This window comes from Euprymna scolopes, chromosome 19 (assembly GCF_053919585.1).
Source record: "Euprymna scolopes isolate OS-2025 chromosome 19, ASM5391958v1, whole genome shotgun sequence".
Lineage (NCBI taxonomy): Eukaryota > Metazoa > Mollusca > Cephalopoda > Sepiida > Sepiolidae > Euprymna > Euprymna scolopes.
The window spans coordinates 11,864,342-11,887,497 of record NC_136500.1 but is presented as its reverse complement, the minus strand read 5'-3'; the positions used below and the strand labels follow the sequence as shown (position 1 = coordinate 11,887,497).

The 23,156-nt window shown below is 32.8% G+C and overlaps 1 protein-coding gene across 6 annotated transcripts in view; it reads right to left on the bottom strand.

Moving 5' to 3' along the window:
- Positions 1-23,156, bottom strand: part of LOC145303414 (intermembrane lipid transfer protein VPS13D-like) — a 393,527-nt gene that overhangs the window by 135,420 nt on the left and 234,951 nt on the right. For 4 of the 6 annotated variants that reach the window (XM_080144736.1, XM_080144739.1, XM_080144741.1 and 1 more), the window contains 8 exons: positions 21,700-21,902; positions 20,645-20,726; positions 16,876-16,993; positions 15,756-15,817; positions 12,473-12,578; positions 9,955-10,104; positions 6,499-6,637; positions 3,604-3,855 (listed from right to left, as the gene is read on the bottom strand). In XM_080144736.1, coding sequence (XP_080000862.1) covers positions 3,604-3,855; positions 6,499-6,637; positions 9,955-10,104; positions 12,473-12,578; positions 15,756-15,817; positions 16,876-16,993; positions 20,645-20,726; positions 21,700-21,902 — 1,112 coding nt within the window. The remainder of the gene's footprint in view (positions 1-3,603; positions 3,856-6,498; positions 6,638-9,954; positions 10,105-12,472; positions 12,579-15,755; positions 15,818-16,875; positions 16,994-20,644; positions 20,727-21,699; positions 21,903-23,156) is intronic. The other 2 variants (XM_080144738.1, XM_080144740.1) reach the window with 1 other exon arrangement.

The window sequence follows — 23,156 nt, the reverse complement described above, 5'->3', positions numbered from 1 at the left end:
TTAGAAACACAAGTTACGAGTTGCTTTCAATAAGTTTTCAGACTTTTAGTACGGACATTTAAAAAATTGTCGTCGACTCTTGAAAATTCACTATCTTATTGCTATACATCTTATGAGGTGACTGACCAATTTTTATGATTTTAGGTTCAAATGAACAGCTACAGCAGGAATTGGAATGCACTCTACTAAAGCCTGATTGTTACAGCTGGTGAACCTAAAAAATGAAATGTGGACGTGAAGACACTTTAGAAGAACGGTAAGCAACAAAATTCTGTTTTGAACTTGAAAAAATGCCACAGAAACATATGGAATGCTTCTGACGGCTTTTGGACCATTACACATGAATCGAGCATCAGTTTTTGAGTGGCATAAGAGATTCAAGGAAGTCAGGAAGTCTGTGAGGGATGATAAGTGTGGTAAGAAAGTCAGAATACCAGAGTTGATTGGCCAAATAAAGAATTTCATGGATAAGAACTGTCGTGTCTATAGAGACAATGAGCACAGTTTGATGTCAGTGTGGGAACTGTACACACAATTATTCACAGGGAACTGGATTTACACAAAGTTTGTCCCAAAGGTGCTTCATCCTTGTCACAAACTATTTAACCAAGATGGGCATCAAGACAGTTCCTCACCCTCTCTATAGTGCAAACCTTGCTCCCTGTGACTTTTGGTTATTCCCTAAGCTCAAAGAAAACCTTAGAGACTGTTATGAGACAAGATGAAAAAGGCTGTGATGAGGATCATCGACAAGCTCACACATGAGGATTTCCAGAAGTTGTTGGAATGATACAAGTGCATTGCAGCCAGAGGAGATTACTTCAAAGGAAACTAGAGTTTCATGTATGCACTATCAATAAAACTAGCCACACGAAAAAGTCTGGAAACTTATGAAGACACCTCGTATTTAGAAGCTTTTTTTTTGCTAATGTTTGCCATTTGTGGTTATAGAGCAAGTCTATAAACCAGGAAGCCATGCAACTTAACACGCACAGAAAAAAAAGCAAAGCATCTAAACTTTTACATTAGAAACAGATTAGTAACATTTTCTTTTGTTGGTTTCTCTACATGTAAGAGTTATCAAAAACATAATCCGGAACACTCTGTCGACGTTGTGAGTGGCTTGCCCAGAATTCATCTACCAATAATGAACAAAATAAAACACATGTAAAAATAGTGCAGGTTCAAAATATCAAAGTTAACAAATACGACGGACACCTAAAGAATACACAAGAAGGGTAAAGTGGTCGAAACAACAACCAAAATGACGATATTGGATGAATTCTTCAAAATATTATTTGTGGGAATTTAAAAATTTCTTGAACCATAATAAGACCTTCAGGTGTAGGTTGCAGTGTCACCACATGGAAAGCAAGAGTCAGACAATGAATAAAAACGAGTAAAGGAAAATTTACTAAAGAGAAGACTAAGTGATGATTTTATAGAAACTTTCAAAATAATGAATAGAATTTTATATTTCCTTTAAAACTTTCAATTTACTGTCAACATTTTCAATTTACAGTCAACATTTTCAATTTACAGTCAACATTTTCAATTTACAGTCAACATTTTCAATTTACAGTCAACATTTTCAATTTACAGTCAACATTTTCAATTTACAGTCAACATTTTCAATTTACAGTCAACACTTTCAATTTACAGTCAACACTTTCAATTTACAGTCAACACTTTCAATTTACTGTCAACACTTTCAATTTACTGTCAACACTTTCAATTTACTGTCAACACTTTCAATTTACTGTCAACACTTTCAATTTACTATCAAAACTTCAAAAACTAAATTGATTCTTTTTTGCTTAATATATTTTAGGACAGTATTTATAGTTGTCCTGGAATATTTCCTACTGGATCTAAGCAATACTAATTTAAGAGGTGCAGTTAGAGATTACACAATTCTTGCTTCACTAGAAACTCCCTGAGAAACAATACAACTCAAGCAACTATGCTTACAAAAGAGATCCATTGTCTACTATGATTGAGAGGAGGTATCTATACATATGCACATTTCTATTAATTCTTTCTGTTCAATTTCAAATGACAATGAATATTTATTGTGCAGAAGTGATAGTGAAGAAAAAATCTCCAACTGCATCGCACCTAAATCAGCATTGCTCAACATACCAACATTAACATAATATACTACAGATCATCTAGTCATATATATATATCTATCTCTACTTATATATAAAAAGCATTTTGTCTGTGTGTATGCATGTGTGCGAGTTTGTTTTCTAATGGCTTCGAAATGGCTAAGCCGATAGTTTTTTTAATTTCACACAAATCTACTTATATGTCTGGGAGTTTTCTTAGATGGTTTTGTATTAAAATACACCCAATGAGTATCGAAAATCAATACTCAAAAAAATTCAATTAAGGAAGGAACAGTCCAATTTTTAATCGAAGTTAACATTTTTATACAGCCTAACATCATAAGTGTGTTTGAAAAGTGTTATCATTGCAATTTGAAAGTTTTATCACTGCACAAGCATATAAAATCAATAGTAGGTTCTTGGATAAGATGGGCATGTTGAAAATGAAGGTTTCTGTTTAGAGCACAATTGAACCAAAATACTTAACTTATATTGCAGATCTAATCATGGATCTACTATTATGCTGCAAAGAGAGGACCTGGCATACACTGTCATAAAACTTACCCTGGAGATTATATATATATATATAAAAGCTTGCTTTACTGTTATAGAAATTATGTTAACAGAAAATTCAAATCTGTTCTTTTAATTTCATTGGGGGGGGGGTACTAGAGTCCAATTATCAATTCCAATTATAGTTTACTGGGGATCCAACTAAAAATAAAAATCTCTAATAAAATCCAACAAGATTTCACTTGTGAAATTTTATCTAATAGTTGCTTTAGAATGTTGCCTGATGATATTGTGGGATCTGTGGCTGCAATTTATAAATGACAGAAATTATGGATTACTTTATTTTAAAACTTATAAATACAGTAAAAATGGTAATATGAGGTTCAGAACTGAGAATTTGAGTATATAGGGATTACATTACTTTCTGAGCAATGCTGTGTAACATTGCTAATTGTGTGTGTGTATATATATATATATATATATATATATATATAATTATTCCAGGTTGAAGGTATCCAAAAGTAAAAAAGTAATGAATCTAAGAAGGTTATTCATAGTGTTCTATAAAAAGAGCAAGATATTTTTATTTTCGGTAAATAAATTACAACAATAGCAAAACTATTGTTTCAGTCAACTGATGACCTTCTGATTTCAATGAAGCGTTCTTAAAATAAAAGCAAAAAACAAGAGTTTTTTAATTTTAATTCAAGGCTTTAGTCATGTGATTTACAACTCTAATGAAAGAAAGGAGGAGGGAGTAATAAAGATGGATATATTTGGGGGAGGTCATAAGTTGACTGAAACAGTAACTTTGTGATTGTTGTAAGCATGTAATTTGTTTACCTAAAAATCAAAAATACATGTACAAAGATTTGTGTAAGAAAAGAGGAAGGTGTGCTGTTGTTTTAAAGGCTACAAGATAGAGGAGGCTGGGCAAGTCACACTCAATCGTGAACACAGATCTGTAAGGTTCTGATACCTCATTATGTTGAGTGTCCCCACTTCTACGTCTACCCCCAGCAGGAGATGGCGGATCACCGGCACGGTAGGTGGTGGAGAAGTTGAGCACTCCTTGTTTTAAGGGCTCAAAAGATACCTGGCTACGGATCACTTTCTCATCCAATTGGGCATCTCGGAAGTACACTCCTACTTTGTCAACAGTCACAGCGCTCATTTTCTGCCATCCTTCAGCTTTGCCCACCAATTGGTTCACTCGCAGTTCATGCGTCTCCTATAGAATAGAAACAGAAAAACAATCTTCAGTATTAATGATTTTTCTCATTTTGCTGTTTATAATCTTCATTTTTAGTCAACAACCTATGACTCCCAGGTTTTCCCTGTAAACTGAATCTGCTACCTTGACAGTTGTACATCTACTAGTTCTAAAACCTAATATATAAACCTAGCTATTTTCTGTTTCTGATGAGAAGCATTAGGCTTTGAAATACAATGGCCAAAAAGTTTTCTTTCTTATTGATTTGCTGATTTAATAAAATTTATTTAATTTTGACGTCATAATTTCTTATGTTCTTTATATATTTATATAATATATAAACATGTGTAGATATATATATTTCATTTTTTCAATATGACCAAACCAACAAAATCTGTTCTGCACACATCTCCATATATTTCCAGATTTAATTTTTTTCTGGGGTCATCAAAACATTTAGCTTTTAAGACACACCTTACATATCTATCGCATCATTTTTATGTAATTTCTCTCTTCACTGGCTAGGTTTCACTTCAATATATTGGACTGCATACACAAGACTTATACAGTTCTCTTGGTCAACAGCAGTAACGCTCTGTTGGTCAGTTAAGACAAAAGTTTTTCCAATCATATGGGCATTTACATCTCCCCGTACTCCAAGGTTGCTAAGGTAACAAAACTTTTCAACAACTTCAATACCTTTGCTATCCAGATATACTTTCTGCATCTAAATTTTCATCCGTCTCCACTGTCATACTCTTCTTGCTCATAAACTCTTTCAATCTACCAATAATTCTATCACATGTATTATGTATCCAATGCTTACAAGTAGCACAATAAATTAAATTGCACCCTGTAACATTGTCTTTGGTTTCAGGCAATGCTGGTTTGCCTTGCTGGGCAGGCTCAGTGGGTCAGGTTTGGTTGTGGAAGGTTAACACCTTGTCAAAAAAATCCCAGATTGCTCCAGAGGAAGATAAACCAGAGATATCAGAAAAAGTGATCACTAATTATAATCAGAAGTGACAATTGCAAGCCAATGACCACCTATTGAAAAATAGAATTTGAAAACATTGTTTTTTCGCACACAAACTTTCCTCTTGTATTTCTAAAAACGTAAACAAGCACTTAACCAATTGATATTTATTATGAAAGTAGATGTCAACCTGTCGCTTAGAAATGTCGCAACGTTTGTTGTATTTACAGAATAGTTCTTAGCTTGCAGGGCTATGAGCACTGCAGTTTACATCACACAGTATTCCTAAAATGGACACCCAACATAGTAACAACATAGAAGCAGTCAATAAATGGCAAAAAAATAGAACATCACATACTTTCTTCTGTTTCCCCAGTCGAGAACAGATACAACCCACTTTTACATAGACCTCTGCATATGTTTGTTATTTTTAACTATGCGACATTTTTGTTCAAATCATATCAATATTCAAACCATTTTCCATTCTCATAATATTTCTTCAGTACTAGGACTTATAGTTGAGTCTTTGGCCCTGGACATCACCAGACCTTTGCACATCACTGGTTGTACTTTAGCCATCATGGCAACATGACAGAAGCAGTTCAAAACCAGTCAAAAAATATCTTTTACGTATACCTCTAGTACTTGTGATTGTTAGAAATCTAATAGATCTGTGATTGTGTACATTGCTTTTGTGATAGAAGTCCAGCTGATCGTTCTGTCACTTCTTTTAATAGTAGTGTTTGTAATAATTATAGAATTAAATTATTACATTATCCTTCAAGAAATGGTACAATTGTTGATCTGTCTTCCACAGTGAAAAAAAAAAAGACAGTTTATAATGGGAATTCAGTTTTTAGAAGTCTCAGCTGTCTGTCTAGGTAAAAACATAACTATGATCAATTCTCATCAGCACTGTTCTGATTTCAGATTTGGCTATGCCTGGGAGGATGGCATTCTGAGGATGAACACAATAAATACTACACTTTGATCCTAGTTCGAAGGCCAAATATTATCTGAAAATACAGCATTAAAGCAGAAAGCAAATAGCTTTTTATAACTATGTCTTTTATAAAAGCAAAGTTTTTAAGTTGAGTATATAATCAATGCAATGAATTCGATGTTCATATTATTTGGATGTTTCAGACTACTATTCTCATCTTGAGTGTTATTTTCACAACATTTCGATCAATGTAACTTCTGGTCATTTTTAGGTGTATCTTGTGGAACTTGTGGCACAATGAATAAAGTACTTGGTAAAATTCAGCTGTAAAAGTCACATTCTTCTGGAAGTTGAAGCTTCAATCTTCAGAACGGGCGATACTAAAAATACAACTGCTAATTACTTAAGACTTCTACCCAGTCATGGCTGACAGAATAAGAGCATACTACCCTGTGGATTGAATAAAGGGTTAAGTTCAAAATTCCATGCAGATTCTAGAGTTTGGCAAAATACACCTGAAGAAGCTTGGAAGTTATATCAATCAAAACGTGAAAATAACACTCAAGATGAGAACAGTAGTCCAAAGAATCCAAATATGAATAATCAATCCTCATCTCAAAAATTCTGGAAGTTGATTCATGTTTCAAATCAAGTTTTCTGCCATCAAATTTTTAAAAAATAAATAATTTTGTTAAATAATTTTTTCAACAAGACAAAAACTGAATTACAAGCAGCAACATACTTTATGTCGTATTTTCTCTCGTCGTTGGAAAAAAAATGGTACTTCTTCATTTGGTTCAACTTGTTTCCATTCAGTTGCCATTATATAAGAGTCATCATGTTTTTCAGATCTGTTTTGTTTTGTATCAACACCAGACACACTAAAAAAAAATAAAATAAATTAAAACAACAACTATTGCAAACAGATTATAAGAACACCAAACTATAAAAAATAAAAATTAAAAACTGAAATGACTTCACTGTTAAATTTTTTCCAGTTTTAAAACATTAAAGAGACAAATTCAATTTTACTGTAATGAAAAATCAGTTTATTTCTAGAAACGAAGAGTTTATCTGAATATTACTAATTTTGTATATCTTTATTTAGAATCAAAAGCATGCAATAGATTTTGATCAAAACTGAAATAAGGATTCTAGACATAAGGTTTATAAGCATTATATGTTGATTTTAATTTTAGTTAGATATAAAAGTGATAAAAACTTGTGCTTGGGAAAGTAAATTTTGCCAGTTAGAAAATGTACAAGTATAAATGAATAAATTATATATATATATATATATATATATATATATATATATATATATATATATACACACACACACATATAAAAAATTAATAAAGATAATCTTTATTAATTTTATATATATATATATATATAAAATTAATAAAGATAATCTTTATACAATAACTTATCAAGATACAAAAAGCTCTACACGCATAAGTGGAGCAAATTATATATATATATATATTAAGTAATGTGATTTATAATTTAAAAATTTAAAAAATTTTTAAAATTTAAAAATCAAAATTTAATTAAATTAAAAATCAGTTTCATAAGAAGGAACACCAACAAAGTCAATTATCTGTACGATCGTTTCGTTAATCCGTGCTTTTTATTTGTGGTATACATGAAGTCACGTAGAACAATTATACATAGTTTTTTTGGTAAGCACGGTCTCCTCATCAGCAAATTTAGGAGGATTTCTATTGAATTGAAAAGACACCAAAAATAAACCTAGCATTAAAAGTAAGGCAGATGAATCTTTTAGTTTTTCTTTTTTTGAAATCAGGAACTGTATTTAAAGTAGTCATTTAGATGTTTGCTATAGCTTTTTATTTTATTAATAATAAAATAAAAAGCTATAGCAAACATCTAAATGACTACTTTAAATACAGTTCCTGATTTCAAAAAAAGAAAAACTAAAAGATTCATCTGCCTTACTTTTAATGCTAGGTTTATTTTTGGTGTCTTTTCAATTCAATAGAAATCCTCCTAAATTTGCTGATGAGGAGACCGTGCTTACCAAAAAAACTATGTATAATTGTTCTACGTGACTTCATGTATACCACAAATAAAAAGCACGGATTTCCGAAACGATCGTACAGATAATTGACTTTGTTGGTGTTCCTTCTTATGAAACTGATTTTTAATTTAATTAAATTTTGATTTTTAAATTTTAAAATTTTTTTAAATTTTTAAATTATAAATCACATTACTTAATATTGAATTAGCTCTAGGACATTTAACTATCGAGCTTATTATATATCTAAATTACAACGAGCATTTCCTGTATTTTAATTAAACTAGTAATTTCACTATTACATTAAAATACACTTAGCTCTTTAGACTATTATTCTAATCTCCTTTAAATTATATATATATATATATATATATATATATATATATTGATTTCAAGATTATGAGGAGTTTTTTGAAGCATGAAAACGATGTTATTTTTTATATTTTATTTTATTTATACACACACACATACATATATATATATATATATATATATATATACACACACACACACGTCTTTATTTCATTTCTAGGCTAGTGTCTTTAGGCCAGTTTTATATAACTTAGCTATTTTCTCCTCTTCTGATGAGAAGCATTAGGCTTTGAAATGCCATCACCTGAAGAGTTTTTTCCTTATTGATTTGATGATTTAATAAAATTTATTCAATTCTGAATTGTCATACTTTATTTATTTTTTTTTTTCTTTATACATATATATAATATATACATAGTTCAGAAATTAAAGTTTACAAAATGAATGATTTTGGCAAACAGAATATTAATATTTATAGGATATTCCCAGACAGATGAAAATGCTCAATATACAGGATAGAACATTGGTATGAATTGGAATCCATCTTCCTTTATGCTTTCCATGTGGTATATTGTTTTAACTTATGTAACTATACATTATTTCCATGTGGTATATTGTTTTAACTTATGTAACTATACATTATTTCCATGTGGTATATTGTTTTAACTTATGTAACTATACATTATTTCCATGTGGTATATTGTTTTAACTTATGTAACTATACATTATTTCCATGTGGTATATTGTTTTAACTTATGTAACTATACATTATTTCCATGTGGTATATTGTTTTAACTTATGTAACTATACATTATTTCCATGTGGTATATTGTTTTAACTTATGTAACTAGACATTATTTCCATGTGGTATATTGTTTTAACTTATGTAACTATACATTATTTCCATGTGGTATATTGTTTTAACTTATGTAACTAGACATTATTTCCATGTGGTATATTGTTTTAACTTATGTAACTAGACATTATTTCCATGTGGTATATTGTTTTAACTTATGTAACTATACATTATTTCCATGTGGTATATTGTTTTAACTTATGTAACTATACATTATTTCCATGTGGTATTACTGTTTTAACTTATGTAACTATACATTATTTCCATGTGGTATATTGTTTTAACTTATGTAACTATACATTATTTTCTAAAAAAAAGACTTCCCCTTCCATTTTGAAGTTTTCAATTTATGTGCTGACCAATAAAATTACAGCCAACCTATTACTGTTTATTTTTCTATTTTTTCTCTGAGGAAAAGAGTCATTCTTTGAAACTATAGAGTAAGGAAATTTTAACAGACATTTTGCTGCTCAACTAAATATAATAATTGATTGAGAATTGGCTTTACAATATGAAATCTGCATGAATTAAAGTTTATTTAAGCATATTTTATGACCGGACAACACCGGGCGACTTGCTAGTGTATATATATATATATATATATATATATATATATATATACATACATACACACGTTTCTTTATTATTGATATAGTCAAAAAAGTTCATATGTTTGGAGTGAAAATGCAATAAAAAATTCCCTTGTATCAAACAATAAATGTTGGCATTTCTAACCTACTTTGCATTGATTTTACAAAATTTAAATTTTCCATTACATAATCTATACAGTAAATTTAATTACATAACATAATCTATACATATGTATATATATATATATATCCAAGTAAAATTAATTACACAATCTATACATATGTAGATATATATTCGAGTAAAATTAATAGGGTGTGCTATATCTTCACAGTACTTGACCGTTCTACTGTACAAAAATACAATTGATGCAGGCGGCCAAAACAGTGACAGTTTATTACCATGCGGGTGTTGTTGTCATAGTCAGGAAATGGAAAGGTAAACCAGTGTGATTCCGAATCACAAAAGGCACGAATGGAATACGTTTTTGAAGACCAAACTTTTTCGCTACTGTCTGTTTCGTTACGGAAACAATGTCTTTCACAGATGTCCTGCAAGAAATAAAAGAGAAGCAAAGAATAATACAAAAAAAAAAAAATGAGCATGGATGTACCAAATCGTGTTTAAGGTGGGAGATCATATGGAACTACTCACTAATGGTGTTGTATACGCCTGTCACAGGTGTATAACAAAGTCGTGAGTCTTCAGTTATAGTCAAGGGTTTGAATTCAAATGGCGATCAAAAACCACATGAATGCCACTTTGGTTTACAAAGTTTTATTTATAACAGAACAAGGATATAATAGAAAACAAATGTGTGTGAGAAAGAGATTCAATAAGAATTGGAGCGAAAGACACAGCTTACATATTTATATAGATCGACTTTTTGCCATCTGCCCCCCCCTCCTTCCTCCTGCCAACTGGAAGAGAAAGCACCTTCTTGTGTCTCTTGATTGACGTCCATGGATTGAGAGATCAAACCGCTCTTCTGGGTAGAAGTCACATGATTTCTGACTTCTGCACCTTCCCTCTGCACCCTCCATTGCCAACAACTCATTAAATAGAAGTTGTTAGTTTACCAAAAACCATGTGGGTGTGGGGGTCATCCATTTCCCAACAAGATTACAGATGCAATAACTTGGACAATTCCATAATCCATCTTGTAATCATTGTTGCATATTAGTGGGTACAGAGATTTTGATCAAATAGAAGTATTTCTGTGATAAGGGTTCAAATTAACGAAGAACTTCACTCTCCTTTCCTTCCTTTTTTTCTTTAAGCCTAATAATAACAAGGCCGAATAAATAATCTTTTTTATTTAAGAAAGTGTTGAGCTACGAGGAGCGTGCAATAAGTAATGCCCCTGACCCACTTCCAGTTGTCTGATCTAGCTGAAATCTAGCATGTGCAATGATTTATATATCTACGGGTTATGTGGCAAATTGCAGCTCTGAACTAATTGTGTTTTTTTGGGGTTTTTTTTTACAGGTGTTTGAACTGAGTCAGGTATGAAATGGAGCCTGTTGAATGTCGAGCAGTGATCCGGTTTTTGTATTTGAAAGGACATACACCACAGGAGACTTTTGATGAAATGAAAGAAACTTATGGTAATAATGCCCCATCATACGACCTTTTAAAACACTGGCATCGTGAATTCAAACATGGCTGGAAGTCTGTGGAAACAGCTCCCAGACCTGGTCATCCCCCTTCTGCCATTGATGAGGCATCTGTCCGTCAAGCTGAGGCTGCCATTTTGGAAGATTAGCGCATTACTATTTGCCAAATAGCCCAAGATGCCAAGATTACTACAGGGTCTGTGGAAACTATCATTCATGACCATTTGCATATGCATAAGGTGTCTACCAGATGGATTCCCAGGTTGCTCACACCATTCCAGAAGCAAGAACGTGTCGAGTTCTCGAGGATGAATTTGGAGATGTGCCAAGAAGATGAGTCAAAGTTTTTCAAAAGACTGATTACACAGGATAAAACCTGGGTCCATCACTATGATCCAGAGACCAAAGCCCAGTCAATGCAGTCGAAGCACTTGGACTCACCACCTCCAAAGGAGGCAAGGGTGCAGCCCTCTGTTGGCAAGATCATGCTCACAGTCTTCTGGGACCAGGACGGAGTAGGGATGACAGATATATTGCAAAGGGTACCACAATTACAGGAGCCTATTATGCTTCACTTTTGAGGAAATTAAGGGAAGCTATCAAAATCAAGAGGCAGGGCAAGATCAGCAAAGGTACCCTCCTCCTGCAGGACAACTTTCCGGTCCACAACTTGCATGTCGCCAGATCAGAAGCACGGATGTGTGTGGTTATGAAATCCTTCTCCATCATCCCTACTCTCCTGACCTTGCACCCTCTGACTTTCACCTCTTCCCAGCCATGAAGTTGTTTTTGAAAAGAAAGCGTTTCCCATAAGATGCAGCCTTGATTTCTGAAGTCACGTTGTGGTTAGAGGACCAACCTGTGGTGTTCTACAAAAACAGTCTCCAGAGCTGCATCAAACGATGGGAGAAATGCATAACTCTGGGTGGTTCCTATGAAGAGAAAGACTAATAACTGTGCCAAGTTTTGTTGCTCTACTGCTATGGGAAGTGGGATCAGGGGCATTACATATTGCACGCCCCTCGTAATTGATATAATAATTGGAACAAGAAGAAGAATGCAACTGATTTTGATTGTAGCATATGGCACCAACGCATGAACAATGAAAGTCCATTCAAAGAACAAATCATGCTTTTAAGTTTGAACTGTTAATTTTTAACGAATAAACATAAACAAAATGTTGATATGCACATGCCTTCTCTTCCCAATTATAACAATTTAAGAATAAAAACAAGTACAGGTAATAAAGTTCCATTCTTCATTTGTTCAATAAAAAATGATTTTGCATTAAAAGTCAACTTACTTATTGTCCTCAGCATTCTTGTAGTAATCTTCTGTCCATTTCACTCTGGTTTTTGTATATTGGTCAATGAAGGCACTAGTCAAGTTTATATTGAGACATTCAATGGCTTAAAGAATAATAAAAAAAAACTGATTATTTTTCTATATAGATAGATCAAGTGATTTTTGTATATACCATTGTTTTAATACAAACTGAAATACCAAAGAGAATTCAATTACTTTGTCAAAAAATAAAACAAAAATGCTTCAGTTGCTATGTAGGGAAAGATTGATAGAAAAATCACACAGAAGAGGATACAGTAGCCCTGCATCTGTCCAAATTTATCTTGAATTGCTGTGTAGTTAGTGCATTTATAACTTCTCTTTCTAGTCTATTCCAAGATCCAGGGATCCTGATTGAGAGAGAGCCCGCCTTCAGTTTAATTGAAATCATTGGTGAAATAGTTTCTTGGTGTTCATACAGACATCTTTTCGGTGCAGGAATGATTAATAGGTCCCAAAATATTTATTTATTCAATTTTCACCCCAAACAAGGCACGGTGCCACTTTGAAGTAGGGGGCTACTATCGAGGACATAATTTGCGGGAGCATTATAAAGGGAGATGAGTAGCAAGATGTTTGTTCACATTACACTTGAACTTCTGCATGTCAGTACAGTAGGGAAAGCAGAATCCCAGAAGGGAGTTCCAAAGACTTGCAGTTCTAGGGAAGAAACTATTGGAGTAGAACACTTTCTTACACCTAGGGATCTCTACTGTAAAGGGGTGGGACTTAGTTGCTTGTCGGGTTTATCGGGGGTAGTTACGTCAAGGAGGCACAAGTGCTTGCAGTTCGTCAGAACACTCATCATTAAGGTACTTGCAGAACAGGCAGAGGGATGCAACGTTCCATCGATGGGACAGAGGCTGAAGCTTAGATGACAGTTCAGGACCTATCAGGTTGGTGACTCTCTTTTGAACCCTGTCCAGGAGTGAGAGACAAGCAGCAGATGCACCAGCCCAAATGTGACAACAGTACTTCATACATGGGCGAATGGTGGCCTTATAGAGGTACAGGATACTTTTAGGCGTAAGTAATTTTCTAGCACGGTAGAGAGAGCCCACCTTTTTTGCAGCAGCTTTGGCAATGCTCTTAATGTATCTATTCCAGTTTATGTTCCCTGTAAACGTTAGACCAAGGAGTTTAAAAGAAGTACTTTCAGGCAATGTGTTCTTGGCCATTGCTATTGGTAGTAGAGAAGGTTTCTTGTAGTTATTGAAGGATACAAGCTTAGTCTTGGTAGCAGTGAATGTGACCATCCATTTTTGTCCCCATTCCACTACAGATTGGATGTCTTCCTCTAGTATTTCTGTCATTTCCTTAGATATGTGTTCATTTGTTTTCCCCTCGTGCCTGTTATAGAGAGTGGTGTCATCGGCAAATATACCCATCTCCGAAACAATTTTATCAGGGAGGTCATTTATGAATATGAGAAATAATAGAGGTCCAGGGATAGACCCCTGAGGTACTCCCGCATTTATGTCATTATTTAGATGTCTGACCATCGAGGACAACTTGGATTTTTCTTTTACTAAAGAAGAATTTAATTACATTATGTATTCTTCCAGTGATTCCATATGATCTAATTTTCCTTAGAAGACCATCGTGCCATACCCTGTCAAAGGCGTTAGATATATCAAGAGCTACCGCTCTACCCTCCCCTGTTTTGTCCAGTGAACAGAATCGTAATGATTATGGAAGAGATTATCGGCTCAAATGAAATCACTGCATAATCATCAGCACTCAAGGGAGAAAAGGGTAAGCTGCTGGAGTTGGCATTCATAGAGCAGATTTCATAGTAGCAATACACATGAAAAAATTGAAATAGCTTAAAATATTTCAATATTGGTATATATAGAAAGAGCTTGATGAGCTAATCTATTAAAAGTGACATCTCTTCTAGTTAATTTCCCAATTTCATAAAAAAATTCTTAAGATAAATGCGGTACGACCATTTATAACTCAGAGGGGAGGGGTCATAACAAAATCTTACCAAAAATGCTGTTTTATGAGGTTAACATTTTTATCACTTGCTTAAAACTCTTAAAATATATAATGTACATTATTATTTATTAATTCATTTGAACAAAACGGTGGTACTTTGATAACTTAAAGTGCTTTGGTTTTTAAAATATGATGATTTTAGCAGAACCCCTTGAAATCTGATTATCCAAAGTGTTTTATGGTTAGTGTGTATTGCTACTCATAGACCCTGCACCATTCGAGTGGCCAGTCTTTAAACTCACATCAAATCCTAGATACCACATATTAGATATAGAGCAGATATCACTAATAAAATGGATGTTATTTAATAAAATCAGGTTTGTTTTACAATCCACAGAGGTATGAAAAAGTGGTAAAAAAAATATATAATATATATCATAGTAACATACAGTGGGTTTCTAACAGTATTTTTTTTATTTTTAAGTCATTATCAAAACTTCACATATTTAGGGATCAGCTAGCCACCATTTTTCTTGTTCGCACCTATCAATAAACACGATATGATTTTCAAACTGATTAAATGTTTTAACGTGAGTAAAATTATTAAAACTTTTCCAAATAATAGGTAGAAGAGTAAATTATCTTGCCTTTGATAACATTTATTTGTTATATATTTGTTGTTTTGACCATTTTTTCATACGTCTATGGATTGTAAAACAAACCCAAAAAATCATTTTAGATTTATCACTTTTTGATAATGGATGTAAACTCATTTAACCAAAAGATACATTTGCATAATTTAACGCTATCATTAGTAAGAATTTTTTTAATAATCAAAAAGAACAATATAATGCATTTGAAAATGAATGTAAACTCATTTAACCAAAAGATACATTTGCATAATTTAACACTATCATTAGCAAGAATTTTTTTAATAATCAAAAAGAACAATATAATTTTTTTTTATTTTTTGCATTTGAAAATGAATGCAAAGCAAATGAGCATATCATTTGTCTGTACAAAAGTTTTGATCAAAGACAAAAAATACAAAATTATAAAATGATAATTCAAATGAATTTTTCATCCACACAAGAAATTTTTTTTCTAATTCAATTTTCAACTAGTGTGTATTCGTTCCATTTTCCTGTTAGTCACGACGTTTCAAATGATAACACAGAAAAAATAAAACATAATATTACTATAGAAATTTAAAACATTACTTATATTATTGTTACAATTACTTCTAAAACTGAGATGAAAACAAAAATGGCTGAAATAAAAAGGAATGAATTTTAACTTACATTCAACCTTCAGTTCTAGTTTCTCTTCAAATCCTTCTGTGAATTCCCAACTCATATTACATCTAGAAAAAAAAATGAAAAAAAAACAACAACTTTTGAAGACAAATTATTATTTATAGATAAAAAAAAACAAAAAAAAAAAATCAGCCAGTGACCTTTTGCGAATGACAAATATTAATATGTAAAAGAGAAATTATTGGAACAATTTGTTAAATTATTTAACCAATGTAATTAGTTTAACTATTGTTTCACAAAGAATGGACTACATGGAGAGTATTTCATTGGATTTCAGGTAAGAGGTTCTTTTTAAATAATTTGAATGTATTGCAAATTATGTAATTAGCTTGGTAAAATGCTAGAAATAGATTATTGTATGTTAAGACATTGCTTTTCTTTCTTTTTTTGTTCTGCTTCTTTTTTTCTGCTTCTTTCCTCCCCTTTCTTTTTCCTAAAGCAACGCTCATATGCTAGTGGAAAAGGGAGATAACTACTGCTGACAGCTACGTCTGTAAGAATCCAGATGAAACAATAAACACAGAATTCCCACAAAATGTATTAATCATGATTTCTAAAGTAATGAGTATATTCCCCATACACTTTAATCAAGTTTTGGATCATCTCAAGTGAAATAAAAGAAACAATTCATTTACTAACTTTAATAGAAAAGATAAATGTATAATAACATTCACATGTTGAATTTGTTTAGTTTAACTTATCAAAATACATTTATTTCACGTCAAACCTTGACATTGTAGACAAAAGACAAACAGCTTTTACCCAAAGTTGAAAGGAAGTATTCATATCATTAGGATGAAAGTAAGTGCAAAAAATCTGACAGGATTTTAACATGACCGATTCCATTGTGTGTATCGGCCATTATACTATTTGCACACACTCCACTTCCCTGACAGACTTGTGAAAAAAAGAAAAAAGAAATTTTCATTCAATTAATTTGAGAAAGTGATGAATCATTTTTCATCCATAACTATGGCTACAATAATAGAGCAGAGTGGACAATCATAACTTGTTTAGCAAACAGTTTAGGAGAAACACAATGTAAAATTCAAGACTGTTTCTTTTTTTTATGACATACACAGATGTAGTTGAAATTTTTACTTACTTCCAATTTTCTATAAAAGGTTCCCATCCAGAAAGTTTACGATTGTAGTAGTCACCCACCAGTTTGAAAACACCACGGCCAGCCTTTTTGGGTAAAAGGTGTTGTTGAAGATCCAATTCTGTATTTGAGGCATACAAAAGGTTTTTATGAAAACAAGAGGCAGTCAAGAGAGACAAGACATCAAGACCATTACACTAACAACAGTTTTGTTACTAAGAAAATAGACATAATATTAAACAAGGTCATAATAAAGTTGAGAACATTTCTTTTTTTTTTGGGGGGGGGGGGGGTTACTGTTTATTTTAACCCAAACAAGGCACAGTGCCACATGGATATAAGGGGTGACTATTTGAAACCAATTACACAAGGGGCACGATGTAGGGAGTTCATCAGTGTCTGTTTACATTACATTGAACTTCTGCATGTCAGTAAAATCAAGGAGGCAAGGACACAAGAGGGAATTCAATAGTCCAGCAGTCTGAGGGGAGAAACTATTAGAATAGGAGGTTTTCTAGCATCTCGAGATTTCTTCAGTGTAGGGTGGGATTTTGCTGCTTGTTGGGTTAGTCGGAGGTATTTATATTGAGGGGGGGGTATAAGTGAAGTGCTTTGACTTATTAAGAGCACATTTCATTAAAATAGTTGTAAAACAGACACAGAAGTTGGAGTTTGGCTGATAGTACAGAACATATTAGGTTGAAAATTTTTTTTTGGACCCTGTCTAAAAGTAAGAAACTAGTGGCAGATGCACCAGCAATACTTCATGCATGGGTGAATGGTGGCTTTGTAAAGATGCATGTAATTTCAAGTGCAAGTAGAGTGAGCTCAGCTTCTTCGCAGCAATGTTCTCAATGTATTTGTTCCAATTGTTTTTTCCTGCGAATGTTAAGCTGAGAAGTTTGAATCAAAAGCTTTCAAGTAATGTATCAGTGATTGAGAAGGTTTTTTTGTAATTATTAAAGGAAAAAAGCTTTGAATGTTACCAATGCTCCCATTACGCTACAGACTGGAGGTTTTCCTCTAAGATTTCATCCATTTATTTAGATAGGTGTTTCATTTTCCACTTGTGTCTTTTGAAGAGCATGGTGTCATCAGCAAATATCCCCATCTCAGAAACAATTTTATCAGGGAGGTCATTTATGAATATGAGGAATAATAAAGGTCCAAGCATCGACTCTTATGGCACATCTGCATTTATATATTTTTTTTTTATGTATGACCATCAAGGACAACCTAGACTTTTTTCTTGTCTAAGAAGGATTTGATTATATTAAGTATTCGTCCAGTAATATCATATGAATTAATTTTCATGAGAAGACCTCCATACCAGGCCCTGTAAAAGGCCTTAGATATATTTTCCCCTGTCTAATCCAGTGCATTAATAAAGTGAAATTAAGAAAATATGACACAAAGCGTGAAACTTAACAGTATTTAACTTTTTACAGAGAAAATTAATTTCATTCATGAAAAGACAAAACGTCTGCCTGCTCTAAATTTGTGGATGAAAACAATATCAAAAAATTTATTTCCATTTCCATTTTATTTAAATTATTTTAATTGCTTTTTTTTTTTAAATTTCATTTTCATATTGTGAAAGAATGTATTTCTATGTTGAGAAGCAAATTTAAAAATTGGTCCAGAAATCTAACACAATTTCCATGTAGATATGTACAGGGCGGAAATAGAAAAACAGTTGTTGATAACGGAAACATTTTTAAAATCAATGTCAGATGAGATATTCAATATTGTTTTCTGTAAACAGTTGCACAATGATGGAGATAATATCACCTATTTTCAGTTGCTCATATATATTATATACTTCAAATAGTATATTGTAACAAATTTCAAGTGACAAAGTTTTTAGAGATTTTATCATTGTCAACGTGTCTGTTTTACACTTGAAGTTAACGTAACCTCAAAATGTTAAAATCCATTATGTTGAGATCATTTTTTAAGGTCATTCGTTTGGTTCAACAAAGCCTCCTTGGAATACATGTGCCTTTGCTTCATTTTGTTGAAATATCCACTTATGTCATGGAATATTTGTGTATAATAATATAGAAAACATTGTCCTTGCTCCAATAATTCCTGGGATCAATTAGACTTCAAGCAAATAGTGAAAAAAAAAAACAAAAACAAAAAAAAGTTGTTTTTTTCATTTGAAAGCAATACATGCACAGTTTGCATTTTTTTTATCCTGAGTGCTGACCTGCATACATTGCCTTCTGTTTTTATTCATACTATTATATGAGTTTATCATTTTTTATCAAATGCTGCCCTCCAATAGAGGGGATGCCTCCATCCACAACCCACTTGCTGGATGATTTGAGGAGACCATTTTATTTTTAATATTTGATCAGGATTTACTTCAAATGCTCATGTCAATAAAAATGTTAGATATTGGCAGGCAACCACACGAAGAAAAAATATGGGTTGCACATACGCAAATGGATTCAATGTGAAGAATGCAGGATTTTCAACTATTGTCTAACGGAATGCATAATTGGACCCAGAAAAATGTGAAAGGATATGGGTCAAAAGTTGAAACAAAAGACAAAGAAAATATTAAACATTCCAATAGGAAAAGAATTTTTTATAAATAAAATCATCACAAAGAGAAAGTCAGTCAGTCAGTCAGAGAGAGCCAGACTGTGTGACCATTTCTTCACCACCCGACAACCACCTAACCCTGCACCATCCCACGCACTTTTCAGAAATGTCAAAACACCAAGAATAATTTATAACTAAAAGCTGATTTGTCAGTGTGAAATAAAAGCAATATTTTTTTGTAGATCAACCGTGTTGTGATTTTTTTTACTTCATTGTCAGTGTATGTATATTGTACCAGCAACAAAAGTAAATGTTAACATTTATATAGACTAGACAAACGCATTTTGAACAACCGGCTACAGCGAATACGTAACACAAAGAAGCCAAGGACAACTAAGGTGTCTAGTAAGCATTCAAGTTCTTTTTCTTTTTTTTATCATTTTGTTCTAACTGGGGATGAGACATCCTACCAGATGCAAGCCATTCACCTGCTATCTCATATTCCAACTGAGAGATCTTTAAGTGTCTAACCATCCCTTGAAGTGCAATTGTTTGAATCTCCTGTGCACTTGGTTCACTGGGTATATTTGCCAGGTAGTTTTTTAAATTCTTTTACTCCAATAATTACTGAAATGATGGAGATCTTCCCAAGATTCCAGTTTCTTTTTATGTTGTACATCTTTTTTCTCTCAGCTCAATTAAAATCAGCATCATTGGGGACACTAACTTCTACAAAGGTTGCTTCTTTCGCCTTGTCTCATATCACTATGTCAGGTTTAATAGCTCTGATCAGTCTTGCCTCTGCATGTGGCAAGCAAAGACATGTCAAGTGCGGAACTACAAATTCATGGAGTGAAGATAATAATGTTGCATCGGTGCATGTGTGCAATTGTCATTCCTTTGGTTGTTCTGCAGCAATGTTCCTCAATTTCATATGCAAATGCTTAGCGGCTCTTGAGTGTTGTAAGTAAAAACCTGCCCTCTTGCAAATATAGCGAATAGCTACGACTAAGGAGGAGGACTTCAGACAATCATGAGACAATATGCATACTCTTCGTACAAAAGTTTGATTTGCTCAAGAAGGAAAGCAGCTGAACTGATCTCTGCACGTAAGTTACGGCTAAATTTGAATGGGACAGATAAACATCTCTACCATCAACGAATGTGATGTTAGCATCAAAAAAAAAATGCAAGGAAATAATTGAGTGGGAAAACTTACGATTAAAGGAGATTTCAGCCAAAGGCACATCCGCGTCTTTACAATCATCAATGAGACAGATGCAGATGGAACCAGCTTTCACCTGAAAGAGAAATATTTCGAGGTAATAATAGAAATAAGACCTTTTCAAGGCAAAAATTAAAATTCAAAGACTTTTCAAGTCTGCATAAACCCTGGTTTAGATTGGACTATTCCAATCTTAATTATTTTCTTGGTGATTTAGCAGAATAGCCAACAAAGAACTAAAGAAAAAAAATTCAAATATACAATAAATATTAACATAGTTAATAAAAATGACTTTTTTACCAACCGACTCATTTTTTGTGTTTTAAAGTAGTTTTAAATGTTATTTTTTAAACCTCAAATATTCATTTTTTTATGAGCTATTTTGCAAACAAGATGTCACCCTAGAGTCTTCTTCATAGGAAACAAACCTGCTGCCATATTGTTCCTAAAAACACTCATATAAACTTAATATTTGAGATTCAAAAAACGAGCATTTAAAAGTAACTTTTATTGGCTATAGCAACATTTATTGCATATTTAAATTTTTACTCTTTTTTTTTTCGTTTGTTGGCTTCTCTGTTAAATCCCTCTTTTCTTTAATATATTTGAACGTTAATAAACAGAGCAAGGAATGATACCGTAGGAAATCAATCAATTTCATACAATTCTGATATATAATAGTCCTGTCACATACTCATATCAAAGCGGCACTCACTCTGGGCAGGTTGAACCGGCTTCCTCTGAAGGGAGAGTATGAAATTCGCAAGCGGTTCAGTCACATGTACATTCCCATCAGGGCAGGTTTTTTCCAATTCTTGCACAGATGTATCGATATCCTCCTACAAAAAGCACCTGGTCACTCATATGGAACTGACCAGGCTTAATGTTGCTTAAATTTGGTGATCTAGCGAGAACATGTGTGTCAACGTGATTATGCATAATCTGTCACACAAAATGAACAAAAACCACAAAATTCGTTAAAAACATTTATAAACACTTATGGGACAATTGTATTATTTATTTGCAAAATCATTCGAGATTATTCTCACCTCAACACCAGTAAGCGTAAGTTGACTTTGGGAATGGGTCTCACTGAAACGCCTAACCGATATGTAGGTATCAGGCAGAGAACTCCGATTCAATGGACTTCCAGAAGAATTAGACATCATCTTTCTTGGAGACGGGGGTGCATCCACAGAACTTTCTCCAAAGGGTAACACCTCAGGGCTGACTGCGGTACATGCTATAGACTCTGCAAAGAATAAATATAAGCAAGCAATTCGTACATAAATAAAATATAAAAATGATATGAAGCATAATATACGATTAATGAACATGTATATACAACGTGTAAAAATAATACGAAACGTGTAAAAATAATACAAAACATGTAAAAATAATACGAAACGTGTAAAAATAATACGAAACATAAAAACTGGTATGCTTCCTCCTCCATTTTGTTGTTTTTCTTTTTAATTTGTTTTTCTATAAAAAAAAGAATTATTCTCTAGTTCAGTAGTAAGCCATCCACCATAGAGTTTTGACTCCTGTTGCGAATATACAATCAGACGTCACTGACTTGGTAATATTGAAAGTTAGATGGAAGCTAGTAGAGATAGAACAGTTGAAGTAGCAAGGTCAGTAGGCAAGTAAAGATTTGAGAGAAAGATGGATAAATAAAGACTCGGCCAGAAATAGGTTAGTATTATGGCCTGGAAGGGTCACTAATGAAGACACATATGGTTAAAACAAGGTATTTGTATTGAAAACGAAACAGAATATACAGAGAAGCAACAGCGATAGTACTAAATGCCAAGATGGCGTACTACAAAATATACACACCACGAGAGTCAGTACTTTTCGCTATGTTCATACAGTGCGGAAGAGTTCATATCTTGCGTATTGGTGATCCCCCACAACAGTTAAATTGAAAGTTAATTTCTAAAAGATGTCCAGTACATGCGAACATGTAAAGCGGGCGTTAAATTGAATATGATGAATTCTAATCATAAACGCACATGAAATATTTGTTTTCAACATTTTTTATGGTTTCAATGTAATTAACACTTTTTTTTTAAAACCTTTATTCACCCCCACACAAGGCACATCATTATTGACATGCAAGGGACGACTATAAATTTAGATTTTTTTTTTTACTGTGCAATAATTTATCAGTTTAAAAAAAAAAAATTCATTCATGTTGGGCCACTTCAACAAATTTGGAATAGGGCATGTGTGGAAGAAAAAACGTATTAAGCAGTTACAATTTAAAAAAGAATATTTGCTATTTACGTAAGTAATGTTGATACATTTAATAGTAATCTGATCTTTAATTCAGATTTATTAGGGCATCATAAGTGGGGAGTTGTGCAACAAGATGTTCATATTACATTTAAATTTCTGTGTGTTGCTACAGCGGGAGACATAAGGCATCGGCAGAAAATTCCAAAGGCAAGCGGTTCAAGGAAAAACGCTTTTAAAGAAAGGTTTCTAACATTTAGAAACC